Below are 25,369 nucleotides of genomic sequence, written 5' to 3'. Positions count from 1 at the left end.
GGGTGACCACGAGGCTCTCTCTGAGTAGGCTGCGCCCTCTCCACAGGGAAAGGCTCCCTCCCTGGGGAGGCGACTCCACTCCAGGCCGCCCACCCCCGGGTGGGCCGGGGCAGCTGGAAGTCCTGTTGCACTTGGGTGCGGGTGCCAGCGCCGCTCGCCACGCCCCAGCCTGTCCTTCAGCCCACCCAGGCTTGGGGTCACCTGGAGGCGGACATCACCCAGTCTCAGCCGCAGTCTGTGGGGTGTGTGTGTGTGTGTGAAGAGACGGACACGTGTGGTCTCAGCCACCATTGGTTGGGGGGGGAGGTGAGGAGATGGAGAGACCCCAGGACAGAGGAGGGAGGGGACAGAGAGGGGCCGGGGGGCCGAGGGGAGCGGCAGGCAGACAGGGTGCTGGGTCACGAGGGCGGATCCCCGTGGAGACTGCGCCGGGCAGCTGCGGCAGACAGCTGAGTCACCGGTCACTCCCAGGCCGCTTCCGGGATGAGCAGGCCGGCTCGGGTTGTTTGTTTATTTTTTAATAAAAACAACCCACCACGTTTACCGCGATCTGATAGCAACACAGAGCACACACCGCCCCGCCTCCCTCGGCAGCCGAAGGGGCCACACTCGCCTGTGTGGCAGCACCAGGCTGTGCTCCTGACCGCCTTGGGTGAATCTCCCGGGCTCCTGGCCCAGCGGCCCCCGCCCGGTCACCATGCAGCAGCTGGAAGCTCCGGCCCCCCGGGCGGCTGGGCCAGGGCTGCTGGACAATGGGGCTGGCTGCACACGGGCGCGGCTGGGGATTCACCTGGATCCCCAGGCCAGCAGGAGGCTGGGCAGACCCCCTCCCAGCCTGGTACACATCACCTGGGGCGCAGGTGGTGACTGGGGCCTGTGCCCCACTGCTTTGCCTTTTCCTCCGCAGGGAGAAGGGGCGGAGTCACCGTGAATCAGGAGTCAGCTTCCGGGAACCAGGCTCGAACCCGACGGCGGCCACCAGCCACGGCTCCTGCATCCCAGCGGTGGGCATGGGGAAGCCAGGACCCGGCCGGGGGAATCCACCAGGCAGGGGCTCCAGCAGCACCGTGCGGGGAGCGGGTATGGAACACGGGGCAAGCCCAAGGCCAGAAACCAGGGGTCAGGAAGAAGAGAGCCCAGGGGCAGCCAGGGGCGAGCAGCAGCCCCCCAGTGTGCAGGACACCTGGGTCCCTGGCCAGGCCAACCTCAGAATCCCCGTTTTTTCCCTAACTGGACCCAAGAGGCATGAGAAAAGACAAGGACTGGAGAATAAATAATCTATTGCAATAGGAGGAATAAATAAGATATGCACGCAGGGTTACAAATAACTATAAAAATCATAAACATCTATATACACACAGGCCCGCCCGGTTCGGGGCGGGGCCTGGAGCCAGGGGCGGGGCCGGCGAAGGCTCCGCCCCGACGCCGGTCCGAGCCGGCTCGCGGGCGCCCCCGGAGGCGGACGGAGTGGTTACCGCCGAGCGCGGACTGGCGAGTCCCTGGGCCCGCGGAGCTGCGCCCGCTGCACGAACCTCTGCACCCAGGAGCGGTGGGCAGGGAGGCTGGTGTAGACGCCCGGCCGGTCGCGCTCCGCGCAGCCCTCTCCCCAGCTGATGATGCCGGCGAGCAGCCAGGCGTCGTCCACCTGGCACATCAGGGGGCCCCCGGAGTCACCCTGTGGGATTGGAGCGGGCGCGGTGAGGGACCCATGGCGGGAAGGCAGTGGGCAGACGGCCCCCTTCCCGGGAGCCCATTTCTCCTTCCTGACTTGAAGCCCCCAGGCCCACCGCGAGGCCCACGCCTCCCAGGCTGGCGTAGCGAGCAGCGAGGAGCGCCGGTGTGGGCGCTCTCTGACAGATGGGTGGGGCTGCAGAGGGAGGGCTTGTCCAAGCGGGGCCAGCGGAGTGGGGTGCTGAGCACCACAGAGATGCCCTGGGGACTCAGACGCGAGGACCCCTCCCGAGGGCATGCAAACTCGGAGCTTCCAGGGCATGGGCAGAGGGGGTGCTCACCAGGCAGGCGTCCCTCTCCCCCTCCAGGTAGCCTGCACACAGCATGTCCTCCGTGATGGCGCCCTGCCCGGCTCCCCGCCAGTACAAGCGGCTGCAGACGTCTGAGTCGATGATGGGCACCTTCAGCTTCTGCAGGGTCTGCGGGTGGGGCAGGGGCACTGGGAGCCAGGAGGAGCGGGTCAGGCCGGGGGGGTCTCCCGTCCTGGGTGCCCCTCGGCTCCCCACAGCAGCGCTTCTGCACGGCCAGTGGACAGAGTCCATCTGGGCTCTCCCAAGATGCTTTCGGAAAACCTGAATCCCCGGTCGCCTCAGGACGCGCCCGGTGCAGAGATGAGGGTGGCCTGCGCCTCTGCGTCCCGAGCGAGCTCTCCGACACCCACCACGGTGAGGACCCACGCCCAGCCTTTCCTGCCACTGGTGCTACTGTACCCAGCATGGGGACAGCGACAGAGCACGTCTCCGTCAGTGTCCGATCCCTGGGGAAGGTCTTTGCTCCTTGTGCGCGGCCCATCTCTGTCTGTCATCTTTCTCCTGCTGCCCGTCAGCCTCGCGCCTGATGTAACCTGGCCTGTCCAGACCGTGGTCCAAGCCTCCAGACCTAAGACGCTATTCTACAAATGGGAGCAGCACTTGCTCCTGGGAACTTTGCCCGCAATTGTGGCCTTCTGCCACCAGGGGGTGCCCTTCCCACCTGGCAATCTTGGGGCTGTTTTCCTGTTCACCCTTACCCGGCTTGGCCCCCACAGGTGCCTCCCCCAGTCCCTGATTCTCCTGCTGTCGCCTCAGAACGACCTGCAGTCGCCCCCTGAGCACCTGTGACTTCACGCCTCTCTGCCTCACTGGGCCTCTGCCTTCTGCTGCCCGGGGAGTCTGTCTCAGAGCCCCGCTCCCGGCCCCGCCCAGGCCAGCCCCCCCCCCCCGGGAAGCCCCACCTCCTTCGCGGATGCTCCCCCAGCCTGCGATCCAGCAGTCGGTGCCGGCGGGGAGGTGCACGGAGGAGTCCGGCAAGCAGATGGGCAGCACTCGCTCAGAGAACTGCACGGGCCGCTCCAGGCGCACCAGCGCGATGTCCGCTCGGGCCCCTTCCTTCCAGGAGTACACGGGGTGGGGCAGCGCCCAGGCCACGCCCACCTCCTGGGACCGCGGGCCGGGGTTCCCCAGCTGCCAGGCCCCCAGCAGCACGGAGAACAGGGACAGCTTGCTCAGATGGCTGCAAGGGAAGCAGGTGGTCAGCCAGGAAGGGTCTCCGGCCGGAGGCCTGGGGGTGGGAGGGACGCAAGACTGGCCAGAGGCCCAGAAGGCCAGGTCTGGGAGCCGTGGCCGCACGTACCCCTTGAAGCAGTGGGCGGCGGTGACCACCCAGCGGGGGCTGAGCAGGGAGCCCGCGCAGTGGTGGGTGCCATTTCTCTGGATGCTCACAACCCACGGCCACTCTGTGTCCACGCTGTCCTGGCCGCCCACGATCCGGTTCAGCTGCTGGCGCTTGCCACAGGCGGGGGGCTCTGGCGGGGGAGGCACAGCGCCCTCCTCCAGCCTCCTGTGCCGCAGCCTGCCCCCCACCCTCCAGCCTGAGCCAGGAGCCCTGTCCACCCCGCTGCCCTCCCCCGCCTTCTTGCCCTCGTCCCCCGCCCCACTCAGCCTCCCTCCCTCCCTGACCTGCACCGCTGCTGCCCCCACCCCAGGCAGCCAGGCCAACGCCCACTCACCAGGGATCCCCGCGGCCTGGAGGGCAGCTGAGGGCAGGAGGAGGGCAGAGGGTCAGGCCAGCGGTGGGGAGGAGCCCCCAGCCCCAGCACCCAGGGGTCCTCCCCAGGGGGCTCACTCCTGGGCCCCCTTCAGTCTCCGGGCACTGCTTCCTGGAGCCCCGGGTAGTCCGCCAGCCTCTGTCCAGCCCGTACCCCACTCTGTCCCTCCTGGGAGGGTAGGAGTGGGAAGTGGGGGTTCTTCCCCTGGATCCTAGCCCCGGGTTGCACCCTCCCCATGACCTTTGGCCCCAGAACTGGACGTGTGGCCCGAGCTGCCCGTGCTGGAGCAGGGGTGGGGGAGACAGGCACGAGGACAGCTGGGCGCCAGCACCCAGCGGGTGCTGAGCGCTCGTCTGCCTGCTGTGGACACAGAGACGCCGAGAGAGAACAAAAAGGCAAGCAGACCGCGGGCACAGCAGAGCCTGGACGCCAGGCCGGGAGCGAGGAGGGAGGGCACGGGCTCCCGGGACTCACCAGCCGACATCAGGAGCGGGAGAGACGCGAAGAGCCCGAGACAGCCCCCAGCCAGGGCTCGGAGGCTTCTAGAAACCGCCATGGCCAGCGGGGATGCAGGCCCAGCCGGGACCTGGGGGCTGTGCCGGCTGGGGCAGGCCTGGCAGGTGGCAAGGTTGTAGGGTTCCCCACGGTGGCCTCAGGTTTTATCCGGGAGGCGGAATGCCGTCGGACCAGTCCCCCGGGTGGCTCAGTCAGGGCCATGCAGGCCGTGGGTCACGGGAGGGGGCGGGGCCGTGGGGAGGAAATGAGCCGTTATGGGGGCTGAGACCCCGGCCTGGGCTCTGGCGGCTGCAGGGGTGGGCAGAGGACTGGGGCCAGCGTTCTGGCTGCGGCCTTGAGAGGAAGGGGCTGTGGGGCCCAGAGAGGCCTCAAGTCTGGAGTGCAGGGTGGAGGGCGGTGGGCTGGCCCAGGACGGGCTCCCATTAACCCCCGGCCCCAGAAGCCGGCGTCAGGGCCACAGAGGCCTCTGGCCACCTTCCTGCTGTCCCTGTAGGCGGGGCTCCGCCTGTGGCCATTGCTCGGACACAAGGCCACGAGGCCACCTCCTCACGTGGGCTCTGGGGTTGGGAGGTGCCTGGCGGCAGCTGGGAAAACCTAAGGCTGCGAGTCCCGCGTGGGGAGCCCGGGGTGGGCCGTGGTGGTGGTCCTTGCAGATCAGGGGCCCTGGGGCCCTCTCCTTCCACCTGCAAGCTGCAAGGTGGCCCTTGCTGCGGCCGCAGGGGTGAGTCGGCGGCTCTCCCGCTGCTCCCACTCTGCAGTGAGCAGCTGGGGGGAGCTGAGTGACTTGCCCAAGCCCCCAGCTGGCGGAGCACCCACGACGCTGCTCCTGGACACAAGCTATCGGCTGCGATGGAGGATCTCAGGCAGGGGACGCGTCACTGTCCTCATCGCCCAGGGGCAGCCCCGGAGAGACTGCCCAGGAAAGGAGCCACGGCCACACGCGGGAGACAGGAGGGGAGGGCGGCCAGTGAGCCGCGCCGCACACCCTGCCGAGGGAGGATAGCGCGGGCCACAGCATCCTCCCCTCAGCCACTCCATGCACTGCCCCTGTGAGCTGTGCAGAGCCTGCCCGGGCCCCCAGTGGCCCAGTTGCTTGGGCTGCAGGGTGGCAGCAGGACCTGCAGGTACACGGGTGCCCGGCTCTAGGTCAGAGTCCATGTACCTGCAGGCAGCCTCCGGGCACGGTGACGTGGAGAGAGGCACGTGTGTCCTGGCCTGGGCCTGCACCAAGACCCCCTTCCTCCCCACCCAGGGACGCAGTGTCGCTGTGGAAGCACCCACGCAGGCCAGCCCTGACAGCAGCCCCTCCCTTCTTCACTTATTGAGCACCTGCTGTGTGCCAGGCACCTCCCTGGGGGTGGGAGGCACGGGGACAAGGCGCTGCCTGCGGGAGGGTGGGTATGGAGGCAGGAGCTCCTCAGGGCTGAGTCTGGGGTTTGCCGAACAAATAACCAAACACGGCAGACGGGCAGCCAAGCCCCCCAGGCTCTCCCCTGGGCTCCGGCCAGCTTCCTGTGTCCCTGCTCTTCCTGCCTCTCCCAGGACCGGGCTTGCTTCCCTGGGATGTCACCCGGGAGGGCGCCCCAGGGAGAAGAGGTGACCCTGTGAAGGCCTGGGGAGGGGCCTAGGGTGTGGAGGGCAGGGGGCGGAGACCCTGGCATGACCGAATGTTTACCGAGGGCCTCCCACACACCAGACCCGCAGCGGACACCTGGGCAAGACCCGGCAAGCTGCCCACCTGCCACCCACTGCACCGCGGCCCTGCGTCCACGTGCGCAGAGGCAGAGCCAAGTGACTCAGCAGCGGCGGCGGTGCCAACTCCCACGTGGGCCTGGGAGTGGCCGACACGTTCAGAAGGGGCGGCCGTTCCCGGGCAACCGTGGGCTCGGTGCTGAGGGCCGGGCCGAGCCCCAGAGGGACCAAAGAAAACAAGACCCTGGCCCTGGGTCGGCGCTGGCCCGGGGGGGCTGCCGTGTCGTGGTGGACACCCCAGGAGCACCGCCTGCCCTGCTCTGGGCGCCTTGGCTGAGACCCAGGTGACACAAAGCCCCTCGCAGCCTGGCGGGTGATGTGGTCTCTGGGGAATGCCTCAGTGCGAAGGGCTGGGGAGGGGCTGCAACCCGAGCCAGGGCTCCTAGAGCTGAGGCCCGTGGCGCACGGGGGCCGCCAGGGGGCCCCTCCAATGCCGAGAGGCCCTGGCAGGTGCGGCTGGCGGGAGAAGTCCTGGAGCCGCGTGGCTGCAGCTGGCAGATGGTAAAGTGACCGGGGACTTTCAATTCTAGACCCTGGACACTGTGAAGCCAACTTAACCCGGGGTGGGGTGGGGTGGGGAGGGTCTCCCCAGGCAGGGCCAAAGACACCCGATGTGTACATCCCTTGTCTTGGGAATGTCCTCAAGTTCCTCGCTCATGGCCTCAGCCAGGTCCGGCCTTGGCTGTCACAGGCATTGGGGAGTAAACCAGCAGGCGGAAGACTGACTCTCTTTCTCTCTCTTCCTGTCACTCTGGCTTTCAAACAAATCTTAAAAAACAACAACAGAAAACGTATCTTTTTTAAAAAAAAAAAAAAGTACCTTTATTTATTTTTGACAGGCAGAGTAGATAGTGAGAGAGAGACAGAGAGGTCTTCCTTTGCCGTTGGTTCACCCTCCAATGGCCGCTGCGGCCAACGCATCTCGCTGATCCGAAGCCAGGAGCCAGGTGCTTCTCCTGGTCTCCCATGGGGTGCAGGGCCCAAGCACTTGGGCCATCCTCCACTGCCTTCCCGGGCCATAGCAGAGAGCTGGCCTGGAAGAGGGGCAACTGGGATAGAATCCGGCGCCCCGACCGGGACTAGAACCCGGTGTGCCGGCGCCGCAAGGCGGAGGATTAGCCTGTTAAGCCACGGCGCCGGCCAGAAAACGTATTTTTTAATCCACTATTCCACAACCATTTTAATACCCTCACTGACCACTGACCAGCACACTGAAGACTGGTTACGGGGCCTAGGAGTTCAGACACCCCCACCCCGTATCAAAGCGCCTGGTTTCCGTTCCGGCTCCACTTCCGATCCAGCTTCCGGCTCATGCACACCCTGGCAGGCAGCAGACAATGGCCCGGAGTGAGTTCTGGGCCCAGCCCTGACTGCTGTGGGCATTTGCACAGTGAACAGCGGAAGGACGCTCCCTCCCTGTCATGTCTGCTTCTCTGCCTATCAAAAAAACATTAAAAATGCCGGCATTGGGGCCGACGCTGTGGCGCAGCGGGCTAACGCCCTGGCCTGCAGCGCCGGCGTCCCATGTGGGCGCTGGATCGAGTCCCAGCTGCTCCACTTCTGACCCAGCTCTCTGCTGTGGCCTGGGAAAGCAGTGGAAGATGGCCCAAGTGCTTGGGTCCCTGCACCCATGTGGGAGACCCGGATGAAGCTCCTGGCTCCTGGCTCAGGCCTGGTCCATCCCCGGCCATTGCGGCCATCTGGGGAGTGAAGCAGGTGATGAAAGATCTGTTTCTCCCTAACTCTTTCAAATAAAGTACATCTTAAAAGTTGTTTTAATTTTTAAAAATGGTTAAAATGTAAACATTATGTCACGTATGTCTTACAACCAAAAAGGAAAAAAATCTGGATTCCCGTGTTTTTATGAAACATCGGCATCTCCCCCCCACCTCATGTCACCGGCCACTGCCCTGGGCCCACGACAGAGACCCGGGGCCTGAGTGGGTGGCCCTGCCCTCCGAGGGCGGGGCTGGGGCACAGAGCAGCCCCTCCTCCACCCTGGGCCTCCATTTACTGGTCCTGGTGCCGTGGGAGGCGGCTGGGGAGCAGGGAGCCACCGGCCGGGCCGTATTTATCTGCAGGCACCGATGAACCTGGCCTGGTTGTTCTGGGGAGACAGGAGCACCTGCCCGGTCCCCCAGGGTCACCCTTCCTCTCCCAGTGGCCCCAGCGGCCTGCTCCCTGGGGAACCCGCCGGGCCCTCAGCCCGCCTGACCTCCACCCACCAGGGGCCCTTGGAGGCTGTCTCCATTGCACCCCTCTCAGTGCTGCCCAAAGCTCCGCCCACTGTGTTTCCGGAGCCTTGGTTTCCGGAGCTTGGGAGGCCAGTGGAGACCTCACTGCTGGCCCACCCCAGCCCTCTCCTCGCTTCTGAGCCAGGAGCAGCCCCTCCCCAGGCCAGTCTGGACCCATCCCCACCCCAGCACCGGAATCCTGAGGAATTACGTTTTCACTGTCTTTACAAAAATTAATCATTTTACTTCTGAGAAAGGGGAGGGGAGAGAAAATGAACATATCTCCAGCCAGTGGTTCACTCCCCAAACGCCCACAACAGCTGGGGCTGGGCCAGACCAAAGCCAGGAGCCTGGAACTCCACCTGGGCATCCCACGTGTGTGGAGGGGCCCAGCGCTCCAGCCACCACCGCCGCCCCCCAGGGTGCTGACACTTGAACCAGGCACTCTCCAGTGGGGTGCCGGCTTCACGGCTGCCCCGGGGCCCCGGGTTTCCTCGTACAACAACCTTGCCCTCAAAGAAAGGTTGAGGCCAACGCCGCGGCTCACTAGGCTACTCCTCCGCCTGCGGCGCCAGCACCCCGGGTTCTGTCCCAGTTGCCCCTCTTCCAGGCCAGCTCTCTGCTGTGGCCCGGGACTGCAGTGGAGGATGGCCCAGGTGCTTGGGCCCTGCACCCCATGGGAGACCAGGAGGAAGCACCTGGCTCCGGATCAGCTTCGGATCGGCGCAGCGCGCTGGCCATGGCGGCCATTTGGGGGGTGAACCAATGGAAGGAAGACCTTTCTGTCTCTTTCTCTCTAACTCTGTCAAAAAAAAAAAAAAAAAAAAAAAAAAAAGAAAAAAGAAAGAAAGAAAAGAAAAGAAAAGAAAAGAAAAGAAAAGAAAAGAAAAGAAAAGAAAAGAAAAGAAAGGTTGAGCCCCCTCCCGACTCAGCCCTCCTCGCTCATCCTAGGGCCCCCCCCCCTGCCCTGGCTCCTTTCCTAACCTGCACCTGCCGGATCCAGCCTGGCCAGTGCTGCTGTCCAGGACCCAGGTACAAAGGACAGGGCCGCAGGGATCTTGTGTCTGGAATGCGAGCGTGGCTGTCTCTCCCCGCCCACCGAGACCCTCAGGCACTTCTTCCTGCCTCCCTGCCTCCCAGCTGCTCCAGGTTCCTCTCCAGCCTCTCCCTCCCCGGAAGCAACGGCTGGGGCTGGGTTCCCAGAGTCCCACTCTCCCCGTGGACTGTTGCTCTCCAGGGAAAACGGCCTCTCGGCCCCGGGTTGGGAGTCTCTGGAGGGGAAGCAGGCAACCCCACAGCAACATCCCTGGGCTGGCCACAGGGGCAGGACCTCCGCCCGCTGCCCGGGCTTCCTCCGGTTGGTGGACAGACTGTTCTACCGCCTGCTGGGGCCCAGCCACCTCCGACCAGGGCAGGGAGCCGGAGCCCCCTGTGAAATCGTGCAGCAAACGCTACAGGGCAGCAGCGCCGGAGCCCCCGGGTGCACCCCAGCCCAGAGCCGGGCTGCGGCACCTGCTTCCCTGGCCACCCGGAAGCAGGGCGGGGCCTCTGGTGGGAAGGGCAGGGACGGAGCCAGAGCCACCTGCTGGGAAGAGTGGGGCTGGGGAGGCGGCCAGCGGGAAGAGGCGGCAGGGTGAGCCGGCTCCCTGGACGCCACCGCCAGCCCGGGCAGCTCCTCCTGCTCTCGGTGACTCAGCCGTGACTCAGACCAGGGGGCAGGACCTGGGAGCCCTCATGTCAGAGGTCACAGCCCAGATGTCCACCTGCCCCTGGGGTCTGAGGGGCACCGGGCGGAAGCAGCTGCCTCTCGGGGGCTGCGGAGCCAGGGGCCACAGATGGGCTCCAGAGGTGGGCGCTGCCCGGAGCCCAAATCTGCCGTCCTGAGCATCTGCGCTCCGTGGCCCAGCCCCCGGCGCCCGGGGGCAGCTGCGTCAGGCCTGCTGGGAGAGGCAGCCGGGAGATCAGCTCTGGCCTCCCCCGCAGGGCGGCCACGTCCCCCACGTCCCTCCTCCTTGCTGCGGGGAAGTCCGAGCGGCCGGGTTTCTCCAGCCCCGGGCGGAGAGGCGCAGTCCCGTGGGGAGAGCCTGCTGGGCCCTGGCGGCCGCCCCTGCGTGCCCCGCTCCCGCGGCTCTTCCAGCCGTGATCTGGGAGCTGGGGCGATCTGGACCTCCCACTAGGGCTCCTAGGGGGCCCCCCAGATCTGGACACCCCTGGGGCTTCCCCAGCACAAGCCCGGGAGCGGCGCTGGCTCCTCTGTCCACTCCCACCCACATCCGTCTGGGAGCAGACACCGGCCCCGCCACCTTGAGTCTCTTCCCGCACAAACCCCGACGGCTATCTGCCCCGCACCACACGCGCCGGCCCTCGGGCTGAGCGACCACCGCCCCTCGGCTATGTGGGTCCGCGTCCCCGCAGGGCGCTGTCCTGTCCCACCACATCCTCCCGCGGGGTCCTGGAGCCCACACGTGCGCAGGACCGTTCGCTTGCTGGGAACGGGGAAACCGCGTCAGAGCCCACCTCAGGATGCCATCTCTCCTGCTCAGGTTTTTATTCCAATGTCTGCCGGCTTAGAACTGGCCGAGCAGTCTCCACCTCGTGAAGATACAGGAATTGTGGGGTTTCTAGGTTTGTTTGATAGAAACATTTTACTTGTGTTTCTTAATTTTTTTTTTTTTTTTTTTTTTTTACAGGCAGAGTGGAGAGAGAGAGACAGAGAGAAAGGTCTTCCTTTGCTGTTGGTTCACCCTCCAATGGCCGCTGTGGCCGGCGCATCGCGCTGATCCGAAGCCAGGAGCCAGGTGCTTCTCCTGGTCTCCCATGGGGTGCAGGGCTCAAGCACTTAGGCCATCCTCCACTGCCTTCCCGGGCCATAGCAGAGAGCTGGCCTGGAAGAGGAGCAACCGGGACAGAATCCGGCGCCCCGACCGGGACTAGAACCCGGGGTGCCGGCGCCGCAAGGCAGAGGATTAGCCTGTTGAGCCACGGCGCCGGCCGTGTTTCTTAATTTTAATTACATATTTATTTGAAGGTAGATAGGAGGTGGGGAAGGGGAGAAGGAGAGGGAGAGAGGGAGAGGTCTTCGGCACACTGGCTCATTCTGAAAACGCCAACAGCCAGGGCTGTGCCAGGCCAAAGCCAGGAGCTCTGTCCAGGTTTCCTATGGAAGCGGCAGGGCTCCAGGTCCGCGAGCATCACCATGGCCTCCCAGGGCAACACGTGAGCAGGCAGGTGGCATGTGGGAGCCCCCCTGTGGCTTCCCCGACAGGCCCATTGCCCACCGGGGGCGCCCTTCCTGGGGAGAGCGGTGCCTGGCCCAGCAGACCTGACTCCTGGGGCTCTCTGTGCCTTTGTCCTTGGGATGTTTTCAAACACAGTTTCCCCTCCTTCTTGCAGTAGCACCCATTTCAAGGGCCAACGTGGTGCAGCAGGGAAAGCCACCGCCTGTGACACCCACATCCCCTATGGGCGCCAGTTCAAGTCCCGGCTGCTCCACTTCCCCTCCAGCTCCCTGCTAATGCACCTGCGACGGCAGTGGAAAACGGCCCAAGTCCGTGGACGCCCGTACTCACACGGCAGAACCAGAAGCTCCTGGCTCCAGACTGGCCCAGCCCCGGCCATTGCAGCTACTGTGGGAGTGACCCAGTGATGGAAGACCTCACCGGGGCCGGTGCTGTGGCGTAGCAGGTAAAGCCACCGCAGGCTGTGCCGGCATCCATGTGGGCACCAGTTTTAGTCCCGGCTGCTCTACTTCTGGTCCAGCTCTCTGCTGTGGCCTGGGAAAGCAGTGGAGGATGGCCCAAGTGCTTGAGCCCCTGCACCGGCAGGGGAAACCTGGCTCCTGGCTTCAGATCAGCGCAGGTCCGGCCGTTGCGGCCTAATGGGAAGTGAACCAGTGGATGGAAGACCTCTCTCTCTCTCTCTGCCTCTCCTTCTCATCCATACTCTGACTTTCGAATAAATAAATAAATAAATCTTTAAAAAAGAGAGAGACAAATGTCATATTTGAAAAAACAAAACTGGTGGCTGATGACGAAGGGCAGGGCAGAACTGGTCTGGACAGGCCCGAGACCCCCGGCTGGGCGCTTGTGAACGTGGCTTTCCCAGCCTGCCGGCCTGGCCTCCCGCAGGGGTTGTCCCTCGTGTGGTCTGACGCCCCCGCCGCCCCAGCGCCGCCTACGGGTCTAACAGCTCTGGCTGCCACGCGGAACGCAGCCCCTCCATCCACCCCTCCCCTTCCCAAAGCATCATCCTGCCCGCGGGACAGCACGGTGCTGGCCCCGGCTCACAAACCGCCAGAACTTCCTACAGACTTACTTATCTCAAAGGCAGAGTTACAGAGAGAGGGAGAGATCTCCACCCCCCACCCCCCCACCCCAGGCTGCAATGCCAGGCCTAAGCCAGGCGCTCCATCCGGGTCTCCCACGTGGGTGCAGGGCTCCAGCACCCGGGGCGCCCTCTGCTGCCTTCCCAGCGCATTAGCAGGAGCTGGATCGGAAGTGGAGCCGCCGGGACTCGAACGGGTGCTCATACGGGATGAACCCACTGGGCCGGGGGCCAGCCCCACACGGCCAATCTAAGGCCCTGATGAGCCTGAAGCGGCTTCGGCGGTCCAGGCCCCAGCACCGATGTCCACACGTGGCCGCGCGGTGGAGCTGCGCTTTGCGCTGAGCAGAGCTTCGTGGACACAGCTCGACACGAAACCCTCACCTCCCTGCGACCCAGGAGACAGAATGGATGGCCACCTGTGGCCAGGCCGGAGCCGGAGGCCGGCACCCGTCTCCCACCTGGGGGGCAGGGGCCCAAGCACGGGGGCCTTCGCGGCTGCACCAGCACTGGAGCAGCCGGGCTCGAACCAACGCCACTGCACGGGGCGGAGGCCTGACCGCGGCAGCTGTTAACCCGCTGGGCCTCACACAACGCTGGCCTCTGCTCACAGCTTCTTCCAAAACCAACACGGCCCCCGCCCAGCCACGCTCCGCAACAATGGACGCCCCTCCAACTGGACCCCCAAGCCGCAGGGCTTCCGCTCTGGCCGCGCCCCGGCTGAGGCCCCCACAGGACGGGGCCCCACGACCCGCCAGCTTCGCCTCGGCCAGGCCAACGCGGCTGCGGCGCGCAGGGCTGCGGGAGGCGGCCCCGGGGCCACAGCGCAGCAAGCCCGGCCTGCTCCCGGCCTGCATCGCCCCAGGCGCCGTGGCCTCCGGCTGACCCGGGAGGAGGTCGCCGTCCTGGTGCCGCTGGGCTCCGTGCGAGGGGACACAAACTGACCGCCCGCTCACGAACCCGAGCTCCGGCTCGGGATACCCGGAAGTCTCGCCGCTGCGCGGGGGGTGCCGGGAAGGTCGCTGGGCCGACTTCCGGCCCGCAGAGGCTGCCGGGCAGGAGGTCGCGCTGTCTCTGGTGTGCGCCTGCGCGGTGTCCGGGCCCTGCAGTCCGGTTTGGGGGCTTCCAGATCAGAGCTGGACCCTGGTGGGGCGGGGCTTCCCTGCGCCCCCAGACCCCTTCCGCCGCCCCTCTGCCCAGGAACACCCGGGGGAGGAGGAAGCGTGGCCCGGTTGTCCTTGGCGCGGAAAGGCCGGGCGCTGCGCCCGGGGTCTCCCCTGGGGTCCCCGCCAGCATTGGCTTGGGTCTGCCGCCCCCTCGTGGCCGTGCGAGGGATGGCGCGTGAAGTGTGCGCGCTCGGACGCGGGGTGCGTGGAGCCGCTACGCTGACACGAGGTTTGCAGGAATTTTTCCAGGGAAGAATATCACAGGCAGCGTCGAACACGACTCAGGAAACGTACAAGACCATAAAAGCAACGGTAGAAGATACAGGACACTCATCCCTTCCTGACTGGGCTTGGGTTTTTAACGTGCGCGGTGTCCGTTACTACATGGCTACATCGCTTCCAGCCCCTCCGTGTCACGTTGGCCGCAGTCGGCCGTGGCGGGAACATCACCGCACCGGCACTGGCAAAGGCAAGACGCCAGGGCTTTGCCTCCCCGCACACCCCGAAGTCACAGAGGACAGAGAGCGGGCCCTGAGGGCCCGGGGAGCACCTGTCTCCCTGTTGGTCCAGGGCCAGCACAGGAGGGACGCGGCACTCGGAGGAGATTAGGGGCTAACCTGGGCTCTCGGGTTCAAGTCATGTGGCCCAACTTACCGGACAAATCATCGGGCCCTTGTCGCTCGCCACCGGACAGCCGATCCCCAGAGTCGATAAGAGGAAGCCGCCGGCGGCAGTCGTGGGGCAAAGAGTGACCTCTGGATCTGAAATAAGCTCGCTGCCTCCCAGGAAGCCAGCAAGAAGGGTTTTTAGAGGGACGGGGTGGCTGCAGGTGGAGGCCGCGTCCCCGCTCCTCGGCTGGGTGTGAGGTCGGCCTCTCCAGCCCTCTCCTTCCCACGGACTCCTGGAACCGCCGTGCAGACAGCACTCACCGGCCCCGGCCCTGTCGGCCAAGTACAGACACGAAAGGAAAGGGCCTGCCCGGTGCTCACACAGCTGGCCTGGCGATGCCCCTGGCCTGAGCTGTTTCTCGCTCTCGCTCCTGTGGGCTAGGGTGAGCTGGTCCAGCTCATCTGTGGTTGAGAGGCAGGCGTCTGAGTGTGGGACAGGAGACACCGGGGGACCAGGAGCTGCTGCAGCACTACCGACGTGGGTGCTGGTTAGGGAAAGGCTCTGCACCTGCATGGGAGACCTGGAAGAAGCTCCTGGCTTCATATCAGCTCCGGCCATTGCAGCCATCTGGGGAGTGAACCTCTCTCTGTCTCTGCCTCTCTGTAACTCTTTCAAATAAATAAATAAATACTCCTTTTGAGAGAGAGAGAGAGAGAGATGTTTCAACCACTAGTTCACTCCCCAAATGGCCACAACAGCCCAGAGCTGGGCCAGGTTGAAGGCAGGTGCCTGGGACTTCATCCTGGGTCTCCCATGAGGGTACAGGGGCCCAAGAACCTGGGTCATCTTCCACTGCTTTCCCGGGTGCATTAGCGGGGAGCTGGACTGGAAGCAGAGCCGCTGGGACCTTTTTTTTTTTTTTTTTTTTTTGACAGGCAGAGTGCACAGTGAGAGAGAGACAGAGAGAAAGGTCTTCCTTTGCCGTTGGTTCACCCTCCAATGGCCGCCGCGGCCGGCGCATCACGCTGATCCGAAGCCAGGAGCCAGGTGCTTCTCCTGGTCTCCCATGCGGGTGCAGAGCACTTGGGCTGTCCACTGCCTTCCCGGGCCATAGCAGAGAGCTGGCCTGGAAGAGGAGCAACTGGGACAGAATCCGGCGCCCCGACCGGGACTAGAACCCGGTGTGCCGGCGTCGCAGGTGGAGGATTAGCCTGTTGAGCCGCGGCGCCGGCTGCCGCTGGGACTTGAACCAGCGCTCTGACATGGGATGCTTGTGTTGCAAGGGGCGGCTTACCCTGCTGAGCCACAGGCCTGCTCCCACTTTCTACAGACAGGAACAGCTGAGAAAGCTACAGGCCAAGGACGGGTGACTCAGCCGAGCCGAGAGCCGGGAGTGGGGTTTGGGCGTCAGGGAGGCTGAGCGCTGCTCGCCGCACGGCAGGAATCAGCAGCCGCACCCGGCTGGATTTCAGAGTCTGGAGCCGCGACTGCGCGTGGGGCTGTGGCCGCTGTGGCTCCCACGGGACCACGTCCGCACCTGCGGGCATCTACTCCACAAGATCCTGGCGCCACAGGACGGAGCCTCGGGGGTCCTGGCCAGGCCTCGTGGGGCACTGCGGCTGGTCCCTGAGGCTGCCCCGGCGGGGGCCACTCCACACCCCTCTGGCTTTCTCCGTTGCTGCCCCCTTCCCCCACAGCCGGGCCAGCTGCTCCCAAGTCCCCGCCGTGGCCCTGGGAACTGCATTTGCTTTCTCCCATTTGAGTCCCTCTGTCCTGGGTCCGCTCCCTCGCTCTCCACTTGTGGCTTGTCCTGGTGGACACCCCTGAGGGGACGCTTCAGGTTAGGAGGAGGCCGGGAGGTTGGGGTCTCGGCGTCCCTCCCCCCGGGACTGTCGGTCCCCGGCACCCCTGCAGTGCGCGGTGCAGGGGAGGCTCGGGCGTCTGGCGAGACCTATCTATTGGTCTCGCTGGCCAGAGCGCCTCCCTCCCTTGTCACCAGACAGCCCCGTGGCCCCGTGGGAGGCCACGTGACCAGCCTGAGCGAATCAGGGCAGGGAGGAGCCGTGGTCCTCCTGGTGGGAACTCCTCCAGGAAGAACCTGCAGCCGGCGCCCGCGTGCCTGGCACACGGAGTCACCACCACCAAGGCAGGCTGTGACCTGCCACCTGCCCTCGAAGGAAGCGCACAGGGCCACAGGACGGGGTCGTGGCCCAGCCGCTCCTGGGCTGTTCGGAGACGGTGCAGCCACTGGTGGCAGCCCCAGTGCCAGTGACAAAGTCTGTCCCGTACTGGCCAAGGCCAAACGGCCGCCGCCGACCTCCTCGGGAAGTAAAAACGTCTTTCCCAGATGAGCTGTCTTTCCTCTGCCCTGCTAATTTTTTTAAAAAAATCATTTGTTTGAGGGGCCGGCACTGTGGTGCAGTGGATTTAAGCCCTGGCCTGAAGCGCCAGCATCCCATATGGGCGCCGGTTCTAGTCCCACCTGATCCTCTTCCGATCCAGCTCTCTGCTGTGGCCTGGATAGCAGTAGAAGATGGCCCCTTGGGCCCCTGCACCCACGTGGGAGACCCGGAAGAAGCTCCTGGCTCCTGGCTTCAGATCAGCACAGCTCCGGCTATTGTGGCCACCTGGGGAGTGAATCAGTGGATGGAAGACCCCTCTCTCTCTCTCTCTTTGTAACTGTCTCAAATAAATAAAATAAATCTTTTTAAAAAATATTTGAAAGGCAGAGTTACAAGGAGAGGGAAGACAGACACAGAGAGATCTTCCATCCGCTGGTTCACTCCCCTGATGGCCGCAACAGTAGGGTCTGGGCCAGGCCAAAGCCAGCTGGGCCTCCCATGTGGGTGAGGGGCCAGGCACTGGGCTGTCCACTGCTCTCCCAGGCCACAGCAGGGAGCTGCGTCAGTGGAGCCGCTGGGGCTGGAACCAGTGCACGAGTGGGTTGGGGGCGTCACAGGCAGCACTTCGCCCACTGTGCCCCCACGCGGGCCCCTCCCGGGTAATTTATTTTTACAAACAGAGCCGGGCCACTAACGCTTTGCGCCAAAATGCTTTTCCGTATTTAGGACTGGAGAGGCTTCCCGTAGGGGCTCCCGGAGTTGAGGCCACAGACTGGCGGATTGCACAAGGGGCCAGTGCTGGGCCCACCAGGGGCTGACCCCTGGGCCCCGCCGCTAGCCTCCCCCAACCGGGTGCTGAGGCGGCCGCACCTGTTCCCTCCCCGGCCACTGGTCTGTGAACTCCACCCCATCAGCAGGGGTGTCTTCCTGATCCAGTAGCATTTTAGGCCACATTTCCTGCAGAATTTCTTCCTATATAATTTTTTTAATTGATTGATTTGTCGCTGGTTCACTCCCCAAATACCTCCAACGACTGGGCCGAAGCCCGGAGCTGGGCGCTCCCTCCAGGTCTCGCAGGTGGGTGGCAGGAACCCCACTACCTGAGCCGCCATCCCGGCTCCCAGGGCCTGGAGGGGCAGGTGCCGAGCCCCGGCCATTCGCCCCGTCCAGCCCTCGGGGGCCGCCCTTCGCCTGCCGGACCCCAGCCGGGGGGCGGGGCCTGGGCCGGGACGCCCCGCCCCCTCCGGGTCCCCCGCCGCCCCGCGCTGCTCCCCGCGGCCGCCAGGGGGCAGGACGGCGCGCCCCGGGCGTCCGGGGACCGGAGTAGCGTGCGCCCACCTGGGCTCGGTGGGGGCTGCAGGGCGAGCCCAGGCCGCGCCCCGCGCCCCGACCCCGACTCTGACGTCAGTCCCGTGTCCCAAATAACTTCTCCCGCAGCCGGAGCTGCTTCCGCGGCCGCACGTTCGGAGCCGGCGGGCCGCGCCCAGGGCCTTCCCGGAACCGGCTTCCGCCCCGCCCGGCCCGGCTCAGCGGGGCTCGGAGGGCCGGGGTCTCCTGCTGGACGAGGGCCGAGAGGCGCCGGGGCCTGCGGGACCCTCGGCCCCGCCCGGCGACCCCAGGGTCTAGGTCACTGGAACCAGCGCGAACTCAGCGAAGGACCCCGCGTCCGGCACGAGCCACCCGCGCAGTGTGGGGGTTCGGGGGGTCAGGGCCAGGTCACCGAGGAGCTGGGGTTCTGGGAGCCTCCTTCCCGCTGGAAAGGAGCTGGGCAGGCCGGGCTGACGGGTTGGGCGGCATAGCCGAGCCGACACCCACCTCCAGGATAAAACCCCACTTCATGGAGCCCTGCACCTCGCCAGTGCTTCCCAAGCCGCCGCCGCCGCCGCCCCCACCCGGTGCCCCCAGCCAGGCCCATGGACATGAGGTGGCCCCCGGCCACGGCGCTGCTCCCGCTGCTGCTGCTGTTTGGTGAGTCCCGGGCGGGGCAGGTGCAGGAGCTGCCGCGCCTCCCTGGAAGGCCCCTCTGCCCTGCCTGGGCCCCTGCTCCCTGGACCAGGCTCCTGGCTGCAGGTGGTGGGGTGCCCAGGGCAGGGAGGAAGGGTCACGCTGGGGGCCCAGCGTGGCAAGGGCGCAGGCCTGAGAGGACCCCGCGGCACAGACTCGGGCACACAGCCAAGCTTGGGGCGCAGGCTCCTTACTGGTCTCATCACACCTGCTGCCAGCTCCCGGACCCAGACCCAGGGCTCCGAGGGCGTAGGCTGTGAACCTGGCCTGGGCTCTGGTCGCCTGGGTGGCAGTCAGCTAGGCCAGGGATACACCCGGGAGCCCTGAGGGGCTGGCGGGGCCCAGCAGAGCAGGGGGCGAGGGGTGCAGGCTACAGGGGCCTAGCCCAGGGACAGCAGGTGCCCGGCCCCTCCCTGCAAAGCAGGTGCCCTCTGCCAGGGACGCCCTCCCGCATTCCTGGGCCAGCTTGGCCAGCCTGGCAGCCACTGCACTTCCCTGTCCTCAGGTCACCTCCCAGGGCCGGGCCAGGTCACTCTCGGCCGGGGCCGGGCCAGGGCTGCAGGCTTCCTCATTCTCCATCTCAGAGGTAGGAGGGTGCAGGGCCCCAGCCCCGTGCGGCTGTCCCTGGCCAGCTTCCCACAGGTTCCCTGCCACAGTGCCCAGGGTGACCTGCTTGGGGCCACAGATGGCCGTGAGCAGAGCCTGGACTGCCGGAGGCCACCCTCACCACCTCCCCAGGGAGGCCCAGCCCTGGCTGCTCCCTCCTAGAACCTGAGGTTTAGCCAGGGCCAGCCTCCGACAGGAAGTCTCCCCGGGGTCCCAGCTCTGCACGCCCGTTGGGATCAGCCCACAGCCCTGCGCACCCCTGACCTTGGGCGCCAAGGCTTCAAACAGCGCCCGGCCTGTGCGGTGGACCGGGCTCAGGAGAGACGAGGAGGCACCCAAGGTGGACGTGCCAGCCGGGAGGACTTCCCAGGGGTGGCAACATTGCCATCAGGCCTTGATCTGGATTAGGGTCTGAGACTGGAGCAAAGGGTATGCAGGCACACGTGTGTGTGCCGTGTCCTGTGTATGTGCTGTGTGTAGTTACGTGCACGTGGTATGTGCTGTATGCCATGTATTTAGTGCATGTAGCACGTGTGCAGTGTGTACCATGTGCTGTGTCTAGTATGTATTGGTGGTGTGTGCCACGTATGTAGTGTACATGGTATGTAGCATGTAGGTGGTGTGTGCTGTGTAGCACGTGTGCAGTGTGTACCATGTGCTGTGTCTAGTATGTATTGGTGATGTGTGCCACGTATGTAGTGTACATGGTATGTAGCATGTAGGTGGTGTGTGCTGTGTGTGTAGCACGTGTGCAGTGTGTACCATGTGCTGTGTCTAGTGTGTATTGGTGGTGTGTGCCACGTATGTAGTGTACATGGTATGTAGCATGTAGGTGGTGTGCCGTGTGTGTAGCATGTGTGCAGTATGTACCATGTGCTGTGTGCCGTGTTTAGTATGTGTAGCTGGTGTGCCATCTGTGTAGCATATAGGAGATGTGTGGCATGTAGTGGTATGTGCCGTGTGTGCAGCACATGTGCAGTGTTCCGTGTGCTGTGTGCCATGTGTTTAGCATGTACAGGTGGTGTGTGCCGTGTACTGTATGTGTAGGTGGTGTGCCGTGTGTGTAGCACGTGTGCAGTGTGTACCATGTGCTGTGTGCCGTGTTTAGTATGTGTAGCTGGTGTGCCATCTGTGTAGCATATAGATGTGTGGCATGTAGTGGTATGTGCCGTGTGTGTAGCATGTGTGCAGTGTTCCGTGTGTTTAGCATGTACAGGTGGTGTGTGCCGTGTGTGTACTGTATGTGTAGGTGGTATGTGCCATGTGTGTAGTGTAGCACGTGTGCAGTGTGGACTGTGTGCTATGTGCCCTTGTGGGACAGGAGCTGCACTCTGCAAGCAGCCCAGGTCATGGTGTGACTGAGTGGGGCTGCAGGACACTGGCCCAGGTGGGGGCCGGGAAGAGCCTCCCGTCACCCCGGCCCCGATGCAGTTCCCGGGCAGCCCTGAGCCTTCTCAGCTTCCTCTTCCTGCCCCCACCTCACTAACCCCCCCCCCACGTCCTCCCCCAGGTGGCTCTGGGAGCTGTCCCTGGGCCCGGATGTCCGGCAGGGAGGATCTCAGGGTCCCTGGGCCCCACAGTGGTGCACGGCCCAGCCTGCACCCTGCCAACTCCCCCAAAGCTTCCAGTCAGGGGTGCGGGAGGGTAGAGGAGGCAGAGGCCTGCAGGGCCGGGGAGGGAGTCGCCTGCCCCAAGCCCCCTCCCCAGGAGTCTGCCCACCCACCTGTCCTAGCAGACCAGCGCCTACCTACGGGCCTGGGCCTGTGGACAGAGCCAGGCCCGGGGGAGCCGGGGGTCACTGGCCTCTCCTGCCATGTCCCTCTTGCGACTGTCCCTGGTTAATGCCCAGGAGGCAGAGGCCGGGGTGGGGAGCGGCACTGACCAGCAGGGTGGGACGGAGAGTGGCAGCTCTTGGCTTCAGCATGGTTCCCTGATCAACCCTCTCCCTCCCAGGGACTCAGGAGGCCAAGGCATCCAGAGGTAAGCTGGGCCCTGGGCAGGGGTGGGGACAGCTCGGCTTCCGAGCTGCAGGACTGGCCGAGAGCCAGAGGGGACGCGCAGGTCACCAGGGAAGCCAGGGAGGAGCTGGGAGCAGCAGGGTGGGCAGGGTCTGAGCTCCCCCCATTCAGCGACAGTGCCGTGGGGCCACCTCTCTCATGGGGGGCCTGAAACAGCAGCCACCCTCCCCAGGAGCCCTCCTGTGCCAGGGCCCAGGCCTCCACGCTGTCAGGGGCAGGAGCCCAGGCACGGAGCAGAAGGTGGGAGCCGGTGTGGGGCCAGAACCATGCAGCCAGGCCTCAGCGAGCGCCCCCCGCTGTGTCCCTCCAGCCTGTGGGCGCCCCAGGATGCTGAACAGGATGGTGGGTGGCCAGGATGCCCTGGAGGGCGAGTGGCCCTGGCAGGTCAGCGTCCAGCGCAACGGGAGCCACCTCTGCGGCGGCAGCCTCGTCTCGGAGCAGTGGGTCCTGACGGCCGCGCACTGCTTCCCCGAGTGAGTCGGCCCGGTCAGCACCGTGGACAGCGCCCGCAGGCAGGCCGACCTGCGGGCAGCCTGCCCGGCCAGGGCCTCCCCCAGGCAGTTCTGGCTGCAGTCTCTGCTCCTGCCAGCCAGGAGGGGCCCGCCTCGGCCCTGCCCACGCCGTGGGCTCCCGCCACGCACACCTCCAAGCAGCAGCTCCGTGCTGTTAGGAGGCTTGGAGGTCACCCACCACGGGTTCCGAGCCACGTGGCCCGAGGCCCTCCTGCCTCACCACAGCTGGGTTCTTTCAAATCCCACCCCTCACGTCCACAAGAACTCCTTTCTCCCTGCAGGCCTGTGGGGGTGGGAGGCAAAACTGAGTCACTGAGAACCTGCTGTGGGACTTGCCTGGGAGGGCTGGGGACCGAAGGCAGGTAGTCAGGCCTTCCACACCCCTAGGAGTGGCCCCTGCCAGAGAACGCAGGGGCGCCTGCCGCTGAGGCGGGCCAGGGGAGCACCCCCCCCCCCCCCGCACAGAGCTGGGCTCCCCCCATGCCAACCCTCTGCCCTCTCCCACCAGCACCTCGGACACATCCCTCTACTGGGTGCTGCTGGGTGCACGGCAGCTAGTGCAGCCGGGACCCCACGCCCAGTACGCCCGGGTGCGGCGGGTGGAGAGCAACCCCCTGTACCAGGGCATGGCCTCCAGCGCCGACCTGGCCCTCGTGGAGCTGGCGGAGCCCGTGACCTTCACCAACTACATCCTCCCCGTGTGTGTGCCCGACTCCTCGGTGGTCTTTGAGACGAGGACGAACTGCTGGGTCACCGGCTGGGGCAGCCCCAGTGAGCAAGGTAAGGGGACAGGGTCAGCAGAGGACGGGGGCCACGCCCAAAGTCCTAGCAGCTCAGTCCACATCGGCACGCACGGTGCGGCAGGGGTGGGGGAAGCACAGCAGACTGCAAGGGCCATGGGGAGCCCAGCCTGGTGCTCGGGAGGCGGGAAGAAGGGATTTGGTCCCATGAAGCCCCGAGCCAGAAGAGGTCGGAACACGCACACCCTGGCTGGGACAGAGCCATGGCTCTGTGGCCAAGCTGTGCTGGGCTGCAGGCCGCCCCACCCCTCCCCCAGACCGCCTGCCCAACCCCCGGATCCTGCAGAAGCTGGCGGTACCCATCATCGACACCCCCAAGTGCAACCTGCTGTACAGCAAGGACGCCGAGGCTGGCTTCCAGCCCAAGACCATCGAGGACGACATGCTCTGTGCCGGCTTTGCCGAGGGGAAGAAGGACGCCTGCAAGGTAGGCTGGGCACGGCCGGCGGGGAGCCCGGTCCTGACCCCGGGCCCCAGTGTGTGGGCGCTGCGCTCTGCCAGGGAACTGGCTTGAAAAGCCACAGCCCCAGCGGCTGGTGGGCTGGGGTAGGGGTGGGCAGCCTAACCCCGTCAAGAAAAGCAGGGGCCAGCGTGAGCCGGGTGCCAGCCAGGTCGGCAGCGAGGAGTGTAGACGAGGCACCTGCAGCGGCCAGCTGTGGGTCACCTGGGCTCCGGTGACTCTGATGGGGCCTTGCTCCCCACTCTCCCCTGACAGGGCGACTCAGGAGGCCCCCTGGTGTGCCTCGTGGGCCAATCGTGGCTGCAGGCCGGGGTAATCAGCTGGGGCGAGGGCTGCGCCCGCCGGAACCGCCCAGGTGTCTACGTGCGGGTCACTTCCCACCACGCCTGGATCCGTCGGGTCATTCCGGATCTGCAGTTCCAGCCGGCAAGGTCGGGTGGCCAGAAGGGAGACCGCCGGGGCCAGCAGCCTGTGGGCCGGAACGTCGCGCCCTGCCTGGCGGCCCACACAGTCCTGCTGGGCCTCATGGCACTGCTGGCCGCCCTCTGAGCCGCCCAGGCTGGGGCGAGGCCCATGGTGTATGTTTGTACATAGCTCCTGCCCTTCCCTCTCCCAGACCGTTCTTTTTATTTATGTCCACCTCCAGTATAAAGTCCAGCTCAGGATCAGCGGCCGGCTGCGACCCCTGGGTGACCTGGGGGGTGGCGGCTGAGGCTCAGGGTGGGGGAAGGTGCCATGGGGGGGCAGGGAGCTGTGGAGGCACATCCAGGCCGGACGTCACCACCCCAGATCCCTGCTGGCATGGCCACAGACAAGACCCACACAGGATGCAGCAGGGCTGCGTATGGCCATGGGTCGTGGGCACGGCCTCTCTGCAGGTCCCCTCCTCGCCCCAGACTCCTCTACAAAGCATGGGAACCACCCTGCACGCAGTCCGTGCTGTGCTGGGGCCTCAGCCCCAGCCACGAGCAGCACCCTAGGGAGTCCACAGCAGCGTGGGGAAGACGCAGACAGGCACCTGCTGGGGACCGGCCGGGGACAGCGAGGAGGGGACACTGGGTCCTCTCGACTCCCAGCCCCTGGTGCTCTCCGCCTTTTCAGGATCAGCCCTATCCCAGGAACCTTCCCCAGGTCAGGTCGTGGGTCCTGAGGGCTGTCCCAGGGCAAGCCCCAGGCCATCCTGACAGGCACTGGACAGCCCTGCGCCTCTCAAAGGCTGGCCTGTCACCCGTGTGGTGGGAAGCCAGGACGACGCTGGCTCCTGGAGACCGCAGGGCTGGGCCTTGCTCTTGGTGGGAGGCCCCTGCTACAGGGCACGGGTCTGCTGAGGGTCCTACTGGGTCACCAGGGAAGGGGGTACCCAGGTACACACAGGGCTCATCCAGCACGGGAGGGCTCCCCGGCGGTGACGCTGGCTGCTGTCACAGCACAGGGCCGCAGGGCACACGGCCCCCACCCCAGCCCCAGGACAGAGGCTGAACAAGCAGAGTGCAGGACAAGGGGAATGTCCCCCCCGAGACAAGCATGTGAAAGGGAGACCGGCTTGTTCCGAGCAGTTGCCAGTTCACGCGGAGCTCAGTGTGGGGAGGGTGAAGACGGCCAAGGCTTCCAGGTTCCCTCTCCCGCCCCGGCCGGGGACGCAGCTCAGAGCCATCTGCCAGGTGGACGGGGCAAGGTCTCAGGACTGAATGGCCCTTACCTGATGCCATGGCCACGCCCCAGGTGCTTAAAGGTGAGACAGGTGGGAGGTGGGAGGAGCCCCCAGACCCAGAGATCCCCCCACTGCCCTGTGCAGTGGTGAGCCAGCACTGCCGTCTGTGGTGTCTTTCTGTCCAGAGGTGCTGGGTGGCCTTGTTCCCATCATGGATGCCCACCCATGTGCTGAGACGGCCAGCGCCTTGGCACCCTGGGAACAGAGGGGCGCTGGGCACCATTCAGCCCCTGCCCCCACCTCTGTGAGCCCCTGCTGGTGGGAAGGGCAGAGAGGCTCCTGCGGCCCCTGGGAGGTTCCAGCCATGGGTTCTGCAAAGCCCAGCTCCTGTCTGGGAACAAGAGCCGCTCTGATGCTGCACCCCTGCCCCTCCCCAGACGCCGCAGAGCGCAGGTCTGGAGCTCAGGGCAGGCAGGGCTCTTTGCGGGCCTCAGCCTCAGGGTCTGGCCTGGACGCTGACTCCCTCCTGATCTTTGCACAGACAGAAGAAGGGCTACGGGCTTGGCCAGGGGCACCACATGGAGGCCTCTACTGCCTGCAGCTCTGCTTGGCCAAGGAA

At 65.6% G+C, this 25,369-nt stretch overlaps 3 protein-coding genes across 3 annotated transcripts in view; 2 read left to right on the top strand and 1 right to left on the bottom strand.

Annotated features, from left to right (window-relative positions):
• RNPS1 (RNA binding protein with serine rich domain 1) overlaps window positions 1-25,369 on the top strand; it is a 426,882-nt gene that overhangs the window by 47,939 nt on the left and 353,574 nt on the right. The window lies entirely within an intron of this gene.
• PRSS22 (serine protease 22) lies at window positions 1,472-4,313 on the bottom strand. The gene is made up of 6 exons (XM_062180926.1): window positions 4,232-4,313; window positions 3,719-3,745; window positions 3,343-3,514; window positions 2,945-3,222; window positions 2,013-2,170; window positions 1,472-1,675 (listed from the first exon to the last, which is right to left on the bottom strand). Exons 1-6 carry the CDS (start codon window positions 4,311-4,313, stop codon window positions 1,472-1,474), a joined length of 921 nt encoding a protein of 306 aa, XP_062036910.1.
• Window positions 18,597-23,648, top strand: PRSS27 (serine protease 27). Its single transcript, XM_062180925.1, has 6 exons — window positions 18,597-18,667; window positions 21,263-21,289; window positions 21,638-21,800; window positions 22,348-22,619; window positions 22,897-23,066; window positions 23,355-23,648. The coding sequence occupies exons 1-6, from the start codon at window positions 18,613-18,615 to the stop codon at window positions 23,646-23,648; spliced, it is 981 nt and encodes a 326-aa protein (XP_062036909.1). The 5' UTR covers window positions 18,597-18,612.

This window comes from Lepus europaeus, chromosome 21, assembly GCF_033115175.1.
Source record: "Lepus europaeus isolate LE1 chromosome 21, mLepTim1.pri, whole genome shotgun sequence".
Lineage (NCBI taxonomy): Eukaryota > Metazoa > Chordata > Mammalia > Lagomorpha > Leporidae > Lepus > Lepus europaeus.
Note: the sequence above shows the minus strand (reverse complement) of the source record. Positions and strands in the feature narration are given on the sequence as shown.

Bases quoted from the DNA above. Each gene is read 5' to 3' on its own strand.
- PRSS22 (XM_062180926.1), bottom strand. From the start codon at position 4,313: ATGGCGGTTTCTAGAAGCCTCCGAGCCCTGGCTGGGGGCTGTCTCGGG. The intron at 3,746-4,231 runs GTGAGTCCCGGG...TCCTGCCCTCAG, and splicing joins CCCGCTCCTGATGTCGGCTG to CTGCCCTCCAGGCCGCGGGG. The intron at 3,223-3,342 runs GTACGTGCGGCC...CTTCCCTTGCAG, and splicing joins GCCGCCCACTGCTTCAAGGG to CCATCTGAGCAAGCTGTCCC.
- PRSS27 (XM_062180925.1), top strand. From the start codon at position 18,613: ATGGACATGAGGTGGCCCCCGGCCACGGCGCTGCTCCCGCTGCTGCTG. The intron at 21,801-22,347 runs GTGAGTCGGCCC...CTCTCCCACCAG, and splicing joins GCCGCGCACTGCTTCCCCGA to CACCTCGGACACATCCCTCT. The intron at 23,067-23,354 runs GTAGGCTGGGCA...CTCCCCTGACAG, and splicing joins GGAAGAAGGACGCCTGCAAG to GGCGACTCAGGAGGCCCCCT.